The sequence below is a fragment of the Thamnophis sirtalis genome, unplaced genomic scaffold (assembly GCF_051295495.1).
Source record: "Thamnophis sirtalis isolate CommonGarterSnake01/CBP01778 unplaced genomic scaffold, rThaSir2_p1.2 scaffold_13, whole genome shotgun sequence".
NCBI lineage: Eukaryota > Metazoa > Chordata > Lepidosauria > Squamata > Natricidae > Thamnophis > Thamnophis sirtalis.
Genome location: NW_028261393.1, coordinates 1,439,088 through 1,453,025, shown reverse-complemented (window position 1 = coordinate 1,453,025; position 13,938 = coordinate 1,439,088). Strand labels below are relative to the sequence as shown.

Below are 13,938 nucleotides of genomic sequence, written 5' to 3'. Positions count from 1 at the left end.
AAAGTTAGCGAGAACAAGATCTAAAGGCGACTTAAAAGCTCAAATTAAGCGACTCCAGGAAGATCCGCCTGCAGCCCACAAAGGGTTCAGATAGACTGCTTCTGACCCTGGAGGCTTGGTTTGTCCATGGCTGCTCGTCGTATATACAGGTCGTCCACGACTTACGACCACCGATGCGCCCAGCATGTCTGTGGCCCAACGAGACGTTTGTTCAGTGAGTTTTGCCTCATTTCACTACCTTCCTTGCTAAAGTTGTTAAGCGAGTCCCAGAGACGTTAAGTGAATCTGGCTTCTCCTCCATTATCTGTGTGAAGGTCGTAACCGTCATAAATATGAGGCAATTGCCAGTCTGTCTGAATTTCGTGACCGCGGAGATGCTGCAACGGTCGTAAGTGTGGAAGTCCCTTTTTTCAGTGCCGTTGTAACTTCGAACTGTCACTAAGTGAACTGCCGTAAGTCGAGGACCACCTGTACTCTCTTCCCACCATGAGCATCAAAAAGTAAACCCCCTTGCCCACGTTTGCCAGAGCAGGCAGAAGGGGAATCTCCTCTAAGGGGCAGCTGAGAGGGTGGAAGGGCTGAGGACGGGTCCTGAGTGCAAAACACTTGGAAATCAAGATGGCAATCCTTCCGTGCCATTTTTTTCCCGAAAGACGGAGGCCACGGGAATAAATTCCTCGGTTTGCCGCTGACGAAAAGCAGGTGGGGCCATTCCCCTCTGAAGGGGTAGAATTCAAGGATTGTTTTTTTTAATTTTTATTATTATTATACAATTGAATCACAGCGGCCAGTTGTTTCGCCGGATTTGGCATTGGTTACTAGTCGGGCCCCACCCAGGGGCCTAGGACGTCGTAACGTATTTTCGTAATATGCGTGCAGATCCAAGCAGTGCGGCTTTTTGCATTTGACTGATGGGGATTTTGTCAATTTTTAACTGTTTTAAATGTAATTCCAGTGCTTTTGGAATAGCACCCAGTGTGCCAATTACCACTGGAATTACCACTGCTGGTTTGTGCCATAGTCGTTGAATTTCGATTTTTAAGTCCTGGTATCTTGCGATTTTTTCATGTTCCTTCTCGGCGACCCTGCTATCACCTGGTATTGCGATGTCTATGATTGTGACCTTATTTTTCTCAACCAGTGTGATGTCTGGTGTATTATGCGCCAGTATTTGGTCCGTTTGTATACGGAAATCCCACAAGATCTTGACCATCTGATTTTCGGTGACTTTTTCAGGCTGATGTTCCCACCAGTTTGTTGCTGTTTTAATATGATAATTTTTGCACAAATTCCAATGGATCATTTGTGCTACTGAATTGTGCCGCAATTTATAATCAGTCTGCGCGAATTTTTTACAGCAGCTGAGTATGTGATCAACAGTTTCATCAGCTTCTTTGCAAAGTCTGCATTTGGCATCATCAGAGGATTTTTCCATTTTGGCCTTAATGGCATTTGTGCGGATAGCTTGTTCTTGCGCAGCCAGGATTAGTGACTCTGTTTCTTTCTTTAATGTACCTGCTGTTAACCATAACCAAGTTTGTTCACTGTCCACTTTATCTTTTATTTTTTCCAGAAATTGGCCATGCAGTGCTTTGTTCTGCCAACTCTCCATTCTTGATTTTATCACATCTTTTCTGTATTCTTGTTTCGCCTGTTGGACCTTCAGTAGATTTTTGATCTTTACTTCGATTAATAGATGTTCTTGACTTTCTTTTAAATATTATTACTATTATTATTATTATTATTTAAATATTATTATTATTATTATGTAATCTTTGGTGAGATTCACAGCCATTATCATTATTGTTGTTGTTGTTATTGTTGTTATAATAAAAAAGAAAGGCTGATTAGCCATTTTCGGAATTTTTACAGATTGCTGATTTCTTTCCGGGGGGGGGGGGGCTAGTTCTCATATCTGGACTTTGAGGGTCTTTCCGAGATAATTGGGAGAAAACAGCAATTAAGCAATTTCAGAAAATATTTCTCTCTCTCTGCCCCTCCTCCAGAAAGAATAATAATTAATGCAGCAAAAAAATAAACCCATCTTCTAAACACCTGGCTCTCCCTCCCCTTCCAAGCATAAGGACTAGAAACTTGAGGGTTTTTTTTTTTTTTTGCCCTCCCTTGGCTCAGGAACTCAGGACCCCTGTATGCTAGCTGGGGAATTCGGGGAGGTTGAAGTCTACAAACTTTCCAGTTTAGTGACCGTTCAAAATTTTCAAAGTTACGACCTTTGCGACGCCCCCCCCCCCTTCACGGTCACACACGATCAAAATTCGGGCTCCTATTTACGACAGGTGTAGCCTCGTCGGGGGTCACCTGGTCCCCTTCGGAAACCTTCTGTCAAGCCAGATTCACTTAACAACCGGTGACTAACTTATCAACGGCAACGTTTCGCTTAACCACTGGGTCAAGAAAGGTCGTAAAACCGGAGCAAAACTCACAACAGGCGTCTCGCTTAGCAACGGAGATGTCGGGCTGAATTGTGGTCGTAAGTCGAGGACGGCCTGTATTAAGAGAGAGGGATGTGACAGGGACTCCTCCCCACATGTCTTTCAGACGGCTGCGTCCGTGAAGGGCCTCGCTGACCGGAGGACGTCCTGAGTGGCCGGAGGGCCTGGTACGTCCAGCGCCAGTTGGAGGGTCCCCGCTGGGTGCCATGGCCTCCCTCTACGGCAGCGAACTGAAGTGCGTCAGCGTGGAGTGGGATTTCCTGCAGGGCCTGTTGGTCAAGAACCAGCCGGTGCCCTGGTAAGTTGGCATCCTGTGGGCATTGGGCCAGGGGCCGCTGCGATGACCGAGAGCGTTTGGTCTCCTTAGATGCTCTCTCGGCCCACCTCCAGGGGCTGTTGGGAAGGTCGGGGTGGGGGGTGCTGGGACCCTCCCTCCTTGCAGGCACGGACCCCTCGGGAGAATGATGGGGGTGGCAGATGGGCAACTTTGGGGGGGGGGCTGGAGCCCCCAACTCCCCTATCTTTCCATTTGGTCGGCTGTTTGGTAGAAAAGGTTGACCGATTTATGATACCCAGGACTGGTACATGTCCAGATAGTCTTGGACTACAGCTCCCATTATCCCTGACCTTGCTGGCTGGGGTGCATGGGAGTTGGAGGACCACACTGGCCCATTATCCCTCAGCTCAACTCATTTTCCTTCCTTCCCTCCCTTTGTTTCCCTTCCTCTTCTTCCTGTCTTTCTTTTCTTCCTTCCCTCTCTCCCACCCCCTCCCCCTTCTTTTTTTCTCTTCCTCCCTTCTCTCTTCCTCCTTCCTCCCTCCCTCCGCCTTTCTCCTTCCTTCTTTCTCTTCCTCCCTTCTCTATTTCTGTATCCTCCCTCCTACTCCCTTTCCCTTTTCTTTTTCTCCTTCCTTCTTTCCCTCCCTCCCTTCTCTTTCTCCCTTTTCTCTTTCTCCTCCTTCCTTCCCTCCCTCTTCCTTTTCCCCTTCCTTCTATCTCTTCCTCCCTTCTCTATTTTTCCTCCCTCCCTCTTTTCCTTTTTTCCCTCCCTCCCTTCTCTTTCTCCCTTTTCTCTTTCTCCTCCTTCCTTCCCTCCCTCTTCCTTTTCCCCTTCCTTCTTCCTCTTCCTCCCTTCTCTATTTCTGCTTCCTCCCTCCTACTCTCCTTCCCTTTTCTTTTTCTCCTTCCTTCTTTCCCTTCCACCCTCCCTTCTCTTTCTCCCTTTTCTCTTTCTCCTCCTTCCTCCCCTCCCTCTTCCTTCTCCCCTTCCTTCTTCCTCTTCCTGCCTTCTCTATTTCTGCTTCCTCCCTCCTACTCTCCTTCCCTTTTCTTTTTCTCCTTCCTTCTTTCCCTTCCACCCTCCCTCCCTTCCTTCTCTTTCTCCCTTTTCTCTTTCTCCTCCTTCCTTCCCTCCCTCTTCCTTTTCCTCTTCCTTCTATCTCTTCCTCCCTTCTCTATTTCTCCTTCCTTCCTTCCTCCCTTCCTTCCTTCCCCAGCCTGCAGGCTCTACGCAAGGAAAAATCCCGCAACGCAGCTCGTTCCCGCCGAGGCAAGGAAAATTTTGAGTTTTACGAACTGGCCAAGCTCCTGCCGCTGCCCGGCGCCATCACCAGCCAGCTGGACAAGGCCTCCATCGTCCGGCTCACCATCACCTACCTGAAGATGCGCACCTTCGCCCTCCAGGGAGACCCACCCTGGATCCTGCGGGCAGAGGGCCCCGCCCCAGCGGGCAACGGTGGGTGCAGGGGACTGGTGCTGGGGGGGGGGCAGGGGGAGGGGGCGGGGGGCAGTACTGACCACTCGGGGAGCTTGGGCGGTGGGCAACCGGAGCTGCAGAGGGCATCTGGCTGGGGCTGGGTGAAAACCCGAATTTTATTGTGAGTAAAACGAAAAAAGGGAGCCAGGTTGGTGAACGCGCCAGGCTACAATTTGGGAGACCTTGAGTTCTAATCCTCCCTTGGGCCTGAAACGCAGCCGGGTGATCCTGAGCCAGCCACTCTTTGGCAGCCCTCGGAAGATGGCAATGGCAAACGGCAGGAAGTCCCTCAGCCCAGGACCCCAATTGAGTCCCAAATTCCCATTCTTAAGCGAAACGTTTGCTCAGAGAGTTGTGCCCCGTTTTACGACCTTCCTTGATGCCGTTGTTCAGTGAACCGTGGCCTTGGTTAAGTTGGCATCTGGCTTTCCCGTTGACTGAAGGCCGCAAAAGGTGACCGTCATAAGTAGGAGTCGGTCGTCAACCGTCTGAATTTTGACCCTGTGGCCAAGGGATGCTGCCACGGTCATAAGTGTGGGAAATGGTCCCGGGTCCCTTTTTTCTAGCTCCGTCGTAACTTCAAACGGTCACTAAGTGAAGGGTTGTAAGTCCAGGGCTCCCTGCACAGTTCCTTTCTTTCCATTGTGTAGATTTTGCAAGCAGAGAACGCACAGAACGGAAGGCTTGTTGGGGACCCTGGAGACCATCTAGTCCAACCCCCCCTGCCCAGCCCCCTCAGCCCCAGGCCAATGCAAGGCTCCATTCCAGCACACAGCCAGCCCCCCGTCCCCGCCTGCCCGAAGCCCCTTACCCAGGCAAAGTGGCATTGATTAGCCAGGCAATAAATCGCCATTTAAATAATGGGGCTTCAAAATCTGTAATTAAATAAATTAACTGCCTGGGAAGAATACGGCTTGCGGGATTTTCTGATTACTATCATTAGCTGTGGGGTAATTACCAGCCACATAACGAGGGTGCTGAGCATTAGGGATAACATCTGTCTATTGTTTTGGGGGAGATGGGTGGGGGGCTACCCTTCCTACCCCCCTCCCCTCCTGCAACAGCGGATTCCAGCACTGAGGAGAGGGAGATGCGGGGGGGGGGCATTTTGGTCCCCTTCTACTCTCTCCTTCCTCCCCAGCTCATTTGGGGGGGGGGGCTTGGGGGGACATCCCAAATCTGCTGGGAACTCATCTTCGTCAGAGTTGCCAAACGGAGACCGAAAATAACTTTTTAAAACCGGAGGGGGGGGGGCGGCTGTGGCTCCCTGTTGTTTAAAAAAAGGTTGGGGGCCTGAAATGGCTCAGGGGTTTTGCCCCTCCCCTCTTTTTGCCCCATAAAGGAGGGGCTTGGTTGAGGGAGGATGCCTGGCGCTTCATGAGTTTGTGTTTTTGCAATGAGGACTAGAAACTTGTACGGATTGGGGCCTGGAGAAAAAAGGCTTGGAATGGTTGAGTGGTGGAAAGGAAATATGCCAGGCGGGATGACTCATTATCCCAAGAGGAGGTGGGCAGGGGGCTTGGGAGTATTTTGGGAGAGGGCGAGGGGCTGGTTAGCCGCCATTAGGCCAAGATTCTGAGAATGTTGGTAGTATTTATGGATAATAGCCTAGCTCTATCAGCAGATGCTGGCTGTTTTCCTTCCTTCCTTCCTTCTCTTTCTTTTTTCATTCAATTTTTCTTCCTCCCTCCCTCCCTTCTTTCCGTCCTCTTTCTTTTTTCATTCAGTTTTTCTTTCTTCCTTCCTTCCCTTTTTTATTTTCTTTCCTTCCTTCCTTCTTTCCTTCCTCTTTTCTTTTTTCATTCAGTTTTTCTTCCTTCCTTCCTTCTTTCCTTCCTCTTTTCTTTTTTCATTCAGTTTTTCTTTCTTCCTTCCTTCCCTTTTTATTTTCTTTCCTTCCTTCCTTCTTTCCTTCCTCTTTTCTTTTTTCATTCAGTTTTTCTTCCTTCCTTCCTTCCCTTTTTATTTTCTTTCCTTCCTTCCTTCTTTCCTTCTTTTCTTTTTTCATTCAGTTTTTCTTTCTTCCTTCCCTTTTTATTTTCTTTCCTTCCTTCCTTCTTTCCTTTTCTTTTTTCATTCAGTTTTTCTTCCTTCCTTCTTTCCTTCCTCTTTCTTTTTTCATTCAGTTTTTCTTTCTTCCTTTCTCCCTTTTTTCCTCTTTCTTTTTTCATTCAAGCCACCAAGCTGAGAGGCCACCACGACCCTAAATAAATTATTTGCATAACTACAGAGACTGTATATCCTGGAAGCCGTTAAACTTCCTTCCTTCCTTCCTCCCTAGCTGTCCTTCCAAGCCCATTGCCACTTTGCCCTCCGGGAAGCAGCCCCTCCCTCTTGGGAATCCAGACCCCATTCCACCACAGTGCTCTTAAACAGCACTGCAAGGACGGCGAATGCAACACGCAACCTCTGAGTAGCCAAAACCGTACCTAGGATCCCTGGGACAAGAGGATGCTGTCCTGCTCCATTCTCCCCACCTCGGTCCCATTTCCCATCTCCCCCTTGATCAGCAGGTTGGACTAGAAGACCTCCAAGGTCTCTTCCAGCTCCGATTCCCGCAAACTCCGTCAACCCCGAGGGAGGCGGGCAAACTCTTTGGCCTCTCAGCTGCAGCTAATTCCGTCACAAGCCGGACGGGAAGAATGGGCTGCAGCTGTGGACCCATCATCCCCGGTGTTGCTGGCAGCTTTATTCTCCCCACATAATTACGCTTTCGGCCAAAGAATTCGGTGACGAGGCCGAGCCGGCTGCGTGCCGGGTCGCAGCTCCAATAATCTCAGCAAAATTGTGACGTTAACTCTCATTCGGAGGGCACAACTCTTAAAGAGGCCAGGTTTGGAGACCTCCCCCCCACTGGTCTCAAATAAAGCCCACCCACTCTCAGGAGATTCTCCTTTGGCTGTTTCGTGTCTCGTTGCAACAGGGATAAAAGTTGCATTTCATTGACGCAGGAATCCATTGGCTTTGCACGCCAACCATAACGGGGGGCAAAGGGGTGTTGACCCCCACCCATAAGTCCCCTGTATCCCGATGACGTCATGCAGATCTGCAACCTTTCCAAGATGACGTCATCAGGCAGGGCTGACATCCCAGGTGATTCCTCCCGTGGTTTTCCTTCCCTCTTTGATTTTGTTTTAGGGCTTCCTTGGCTGAAAAAGAAAATGAGGAAAAAGAATGAATAGGAAAGAAAAAGAAATCTCATCTTTTCCAAGTTAATTTCCCCCCTCTCTTCTTTGTTTCTGTCCTTCCTTCCTTTTTTCCTTCTCTTTTCCTCCTTTCCTCCCTTCCCCTCCTTCCTTTCTTCTTTCTTTTTCTAGTCTTTCCTCTCTTCCTCTTTCTTCCTTCCCTTTCCTTCCTTCCTTTCTTCTTCCCCCCTTACTTCCTTTTTTCTTTTTCTTCTTCCTCTCTTCCCTTTTCTTCCTTTCTTTTCCTTCCTTCTCTCCTCCCCTTTCTTCCTTCTTTTTCTCCTTTCCTCCCTTCCCCTCCTTCCTTTCTTCTTTCTTTTTCTATTCTTTCCTCTCTTCCTCTTTCTTCCTTCCTTTTCCTTCCTTCCTTTCTTCTTCCCTCCCTTCCCCCTTCTTCCTTTTTTCTTTTTCTTCTTTCTCTCTTCCCCTTTTTTCCTTTCTTTTCCTTCCTTCTCTTCTCCCCTTTCTTCCTTCTTTTTCTCTTTTCCTCCCTTCCCCTCCTTCCTTTCTTTTTCTATTCTTTCCTCTTTCTTTCTTCCTTTTCCTTCCTTCCTTTCTTCTTCCCTCCCTTCCCCCCATTCTTCCTTTTTTCTTTTTCTTCTTTCTCTCTTCCCTTTTCTTCCTTTCTTTTTCTTCCTTCCCTCCTCCCCTTTCTTCCTTCTTTTTCTCTTTTCCTCCCTTCCCCTCCTTCCTTTCTTCTTTCTTTTTCTATTCTTTCCTCTCTTCCTCTTTCTTCCTTTTCCTTCCTTCCTTTCTTCTTCCCTCCCTTCCCCCCTTTCTTCCTTTTTTATTTTTCTTCTTTCTCTCTTCCCTTTTCCCCCTTTCTTTTCCTTCCTTCTCTCCTCCCCTTTCTTCCTTCTTTTTCTCTTTTCCTTCTTTCCTCTCTTCCCTTTGCTTCCTTTTTTCTCTTTCTTTTTCTTTCTTTTTTGGGGTGTGTGTGTGGGGGGGGTGAAAATGCTGTTTTAGGGCTTTGAAAAGTTGGCAAGTTGCAAACCTGAAAAGAGGGTGGGTGGGGGGGCTAGCAATGCCCCCCCCCCAGCTTCTGTCCCCTTCCCTTCCCCATAATGTGAGCAGCTTTCTAATTCTTGCATTAAATGCTTTTAATTATAGGAGCATTCTGTCTGACCTGTGGGGTTATTTCGAGAGAGGAAAAATGAAAGAATTAAAGAAAATGACAGAGGAAATTGCTGCAATTAGCGGAGCTCATATTGTTCCCAATTGTCTGTCAAGTCGGTCTCTGTTTGTTAGTTACAAGTAAATTTGTACAGATAACTGAGGCAGCCGTTCTGCTCGGTGCCTCTGAAGCTGCCGCAGCGATTTAAAGAGAGAGAGAGAGAGAAAAGAAGAAAGGAAAACATGATTTTTATTTTTTATTGCTTTTCTCCTTGGGAAACCAGTTTCCCCAAAAAGATTGGGGTTCCTTGTACCCCATGTCTGATCCAATCAATTTTGCGGCCTAAAGCAAACAAGCCGTTTTCCCCATTTTCTTTTTTTTGGGGTGGGTGGGGTGTTAGCCCCTAGGACTGGCTACAGGTAGTTCTTGACTTACGACCCCCGATTCAGGCCAAAATTTCCGCTGCTAAGCGAGACAGTTGGGAAGCGAGTCTGGGGAAGCTTTTAGTGCAAGGGAGCCTCATGTTTACGCCCTTTGGGGCCACCGTTCTTAAGTGAATCAATGAAGTTTGTTAAGAGCACCCATAAGTTCTGGAGGCAGGGAGTTCCACTGATGAATCGTTCTCACAATTAAGGATGTTTTTCCTCCTTAGTTCCAGGTTGCTCCTCTCCTCGATTAGTTTCCATCCATTGCTTCTTGTTCGGGGGCTTTTGGAGACTAGGAGGACCCCCCTTCTTTTTTTCTCCTGGGACAGCCCCTCGAATATCTCAAGATGCTGTCGTGCCCCCCCCCCTAGTTTTTATCTTTGTTAGACCAGTTTCCTTAATTTTCCGTTGTATGGTTTCGTTTCCAGCCCCTTTAATCAAAGGACTGGCCAATCTTACCAACTTTCTGTCGACTTAACTCCCAGAATTCCCCAACTTTAAGATCTGTGGACTTCAACTCCCAGAATTCCCCAACTTTAAGACCTGTGGACTTCAACTCCCAGAATTCCCCAACTTTAAGACCTGTGGACTTCAACTCCCAGAATTCCCCAACTTTAAGATCTGTGGACTTCCAACTCCCAGAATTCCCCAACTTTAAGATCTGTGGACTTCCAACTCCCAGAATTCCCCAACTTTAAGATCTGTGGACTTCAACTCCCAGAATTCCCCAACTTTAAGACCTGTGGACTTCAACTCCCAGAATTCCCCAACTTTAAGATCTGTGGACTTCCAACTCCCAGAATTCCCCAACTTTAAGATCTGTGGACTTCCAACTCCCAGAATTCCCCAACTTTAAGATCTGTGGACTTCAACTCCCAGAATCCCCCAACTTTAAGACCTGTGGACTTCAACTCCCAGAATTCCCCAACTTTAAGACCTGTGGATTTCAACTCCCAGAAAGCTGGGGAATTCTGGGAGTTGAAGTCCACTAGTCTTAAAGTTGCCAAGATTGGACATATCTGCTTTATCATCTTCGTCTCTCTTCTCTGAACTTTGTCCAAAATCTTAAGATATTTTGGGTAGCTTGGCGACCAAAACCGGATGCAGGATTCCAAGTGTGGACTCAACCACATAAAAACAAAGGATTAATAAACAGAAAGAGAGAGAAATACGAAGCCAAACAGCCCGCAAACTCTCTGCAACTTCTGAACAGGTGGTTGGGCTGTGGAAAGGTCTGGGGATGCCACTGAGGGTCACCCCATGCAGCCCACTCAGCATTCCCCGCACGTGTGGCTCCCTTCCAGCCCACCTTCCTTCCCCTTCTCGGTCCCCAGCCGTTTGGGGGGGAGGGGGGCAGTGGGGCTGGAGGAGAGGTTAACCTAGGGGCTGGCCAGCTTTTCAGCTTGGCCGGAGCTCTTGTGAATGCTGAGCCTGATAAGTATTCTCCTCTCGTCTGGCAGGAATGTGCAGGACACAATGGCGCGTCCTGTCCTCCCCCCCCCTTTCCTTCCCCCTCCTGCTCTATCCTTGACTTCACCCAAATTCAGCCCCTTCCTTCGCCTCTGCCCCTCCCCCCTGCTAAGTGACGGTCCTGGCCAGAGACCCTCCCCTTCGGACGCCAGCCAAAAGCACTGCTTGTCTGTCTGTCTTTCTATCAATCTATCTATCATCTATCCATCATCCATCTATCCATCTATCTATCCATCCATCTATCCATCATCTATCTATCTATCTATCTATCTATCTATCTATCTATCTATCTATCTATCTATCCATCCATCCATCCATCCATCCATCATCTATCTATCTATCTATCTATCTATCTATCTATCTATCTATCTATCCATCTATCCATCCATCCATCCATCCATCCATCCATCCATCCATCCATCCATCCATCCATCCATCCATCCATCTATCTATCTATCTATCTATCTATCTATCTATCTATCTATCTATCTCCATTATCTATCTTGTTCAGCACCTGAGGGCAGAACAAGAAGCAATGGGTGGAAACTAATCAAAGAGAGAAGCAACTTAGAACTGAGGAGAAATTTCCTGACAGTCAGAACAATTCATCAGTGGAACAGAAGTTGCCTCCAGAAGTTGTGAAGGCCCCAACACTGGAAGTCTTTAAGAAGATGCCGGATAGCCATTTGTCTGAAACTGTATAGGGTTTCCTGCCTAGGCAGGGGGTTGGACTAGAAGGCCTCCAAGGTCCCTTCCAACTCTGCTATTGTATTGTATTGTATCTTTCTATCTATCCATCCACCCATCTATCATCTATCTATCCATCCATCCATCTATGGTATCCATCTATCTATAATTCTATCTATCATCTATCTATCTGATCTATCCATACATACATATCTATCTATCTATCTATCTATCTATCTATCTATCTATCTATCTATCATCTATCATCTATCTATCCATCCATCCATCCATCCATCCACCCACCCACCCACCTACCTACCTATTAGTAAAGTTGAAGTCTATCCATCTTAAAAGGGCAAAGATTAACAAACATTTGGTCTAGATCTGGATCCCGATCTGGGATCTCAGATGGGTGGGGAATCTGGGGGAATCTGTGATCTGATCCCCCCCAAACCTCTGAGCTGAGTTTGGAATCTCAGGGCTACATTGGAGAATAAAAGCAGAATAGACATATAAATCGAATGAACGGATGAACAGATATCAGAGGACCTTTGATTCCTCTTAGCCAGATCTTGCCTGTAGCACGGATCTCTCAGGCTTCATGACCCCAAGAAGCCCACCGGGGGTGAGGGGGTGGCCACTTGTGATCCTCCTGGCTAACCTTTTGATCTTGGTTTCTCTCCAGCGCCTGGTCGAAGGAGTATGAATGGGCTGCTAACGGAGCTCTTCGAAAAGCACCTGGGGGGCCACATCCTGCAGGTAAGTCCGCGTTGTGTCCCTTCACCAAGGGGCTTCCGACCACAACTCCCTTCCTTCCCCCTCCCTCCCTCTCTCCGTTTCTTCCTTCTTTCCTTCCGCCCTCCCTCTGTCAAAAGTCTGACGCCATCTTTAATCAATCAGTCATAACTTGAGGACTGTGTTTGCAAGGAGTGGATCTGAGGCCTTGTTTCCCTCGTCTTCTGGTCCCTTTCCGTGCCCCCCACCTGCCCCTCTCCAACCCAGCTTCCTCCCCCCCACAGGCAACTCAGGCTGCCCACCGCTCCCTCCCTCCCCATGAGCCCCCCACCTCCTCCTCTCTCAAGACCCAGAACTCTGCATTCAGGCCGTTGCTCTGGGCTGGTTCAGCCGTGGTGGGTTTGGGGGTGCCCCTCCCTCCCTTGGTGGGAACCTAATTAGCCAGCGCTGGATGCAGCTGTGAGAGAGCGAGGAGGGGGTGGCAGGCGAGGGGGGCCAATTGAGTTAGGGGCCTCGACACAGAGGGAAACCGAGGCCTTAACCTGGTTTGGCTGCTTGGCCAGGTGGGAGACCCTTCGGAAATAGATTTCTTCCCAGGCTCCTGGTGCTGCCGGCTGCCTCCCCCAGACCCTTTTCGGGAGCTAATGCAGATTTATGGGGAAGCAATTTGATTTGTCCCTCGGTGTGTGTGTCACCGGTGTGTAGGGGAATATTGGGGCGGGGGGGGGGAACAGACGGTGGGCAGGAAACTTTTGCCTTTCTCTTCCCACAAAAGACCCCTCCCCAATTATGACCAAGGGGGCTGGAAGCTGTTTGGGGTTTCTCTTCTCACTGCCGTTTTTCTGTTGGATCCTGGGGAGGGTGTGTGTGTGTGTGTGTGTGTGTGTGTGTGTGTGTGTGTGTGTGTGTGTGTCTTTTGCCAGCCCCTTAATTCGAACCCGTTGCCACGCCTTTGGAATGTAAATCACGTGACGGTGGGGAATGCTGCGACGGTCGTAAGTGTGAAAAACGGCCGTCGGTCACTTTTTTTCCAGTGCCGTTGTAAGTTCGAAGCGGTCACAAAAACGAACGGTTGTAAGTTGGAGGACTTAACCTGTGCTGTCGAACTGGTTTGGGGTGGACGAGACATTTTTCCTGGGTGTCTCTGCCAATTCTTGATTCTTCTTTTAAAAAGGATATGGGAGGTTTTTCTGGGTCCTTTTATCTGCCAGGCCTTGAAAGTGGGTTTCACGGACGTCCGTCTGTCCAGGGCCAAGAAGGGGTCCTTTGCTTTATCACCCACCACCCAGTTTCTAGGGTCTCCCAACTTTGGCAACTTTAAGCCTGGAGGACTTCAACTCCCAGAATCCCCCAGCCAGCTTTGAAGTCCGCCAAGTTGCTAAAGTTGGAGACACCCCCCCCTGGCCTAGGCAATTGGGGTGGGGTGGGGGGGCTCCCGGGCAACAGGTCTCATTGAGGAAAAAGCTTTGGCCCAACCCCGGTGGAGTCGGGGAAGAGGAACGTCGGGGAAATTAATGTGCAGACGTGTTAATTACCGCTGACAGATGAAATTGCTTCTCCCCTATCAAGTCAGCTCGGAGGTCACTGCTGCAGTAATTAAATGGTTGGCACCAGAGGACGGATGTCTCGGGGTGGGGGGTGTTGAGGAGAACAGAAAAGGGGGTGGGATCCCCAGGCTTCCCCCTCCCCTCCCCACTTTATTAGGAGGGATTGGGGGCTGCCCCATTGAAATGGACCCGAGATGAGGAAGCAGGAGGTGGCTTGGTCTAGGCGCGATTAAGGTGCCAGCCTAGAAAGTGGGTGACCGGGAGTTCTAGTCCTGTCGTAGCCATGAAGGCCGGCTGGGTGTCTTTGGGCCAACCCTTCCCTCTCAGCGAAACCCACCTCACAGGGTTGTTGTTGTGGGGGGAAATAGAAGAAGGAAGGTGGGTGGGATGTGTTTTCTGCCTTGACTTACTTGTGAAAACAGTAAAGGCGAGAAATGATCAGATGGATGGATGGATGGATGGATTTAGAGAGAGAGAGAGAGAGAGAGAGAGAGAGAGAGAGAGAAGATGGATGGATGGATGGATGGGATAGGTAGATAGGTAGGATAGGTAGATAATAGATAGA

General features: G+C 48.8%; 1 protein-coding gene across 1 annotated transcript in view; it reads left to right on the top strand.

Annotated features, from left to right (window-relative positions):
* Positions 1–2,548: 2,548 nt before the first annotated feature.
* The window catches only part of NPAS1 (neuronal PAS domain protein 1), a 33,425-nt gene continuing 22,035 nt past the window's right edge, over positions 2,549–13,938 (top strand). The window contains exons 1-3 of the mRNA XM_087728293.1: positions 2,549–2,751; positions 3,951–4,189; positions 11,777–11,850. Of these exons, the coding sequence (XP_087584419.1) occupies positions 2,660–2,751; positions 3,951–4,189; positions 11,777–11,850 (405 nt within the window). The 5' untranslated portion in view covers positions 2,549–2,659. The remainder of the gene's footprint in view (positions 2,752–3,950; positions 4,190–11,776; positions 11,851–13,938) is intronic.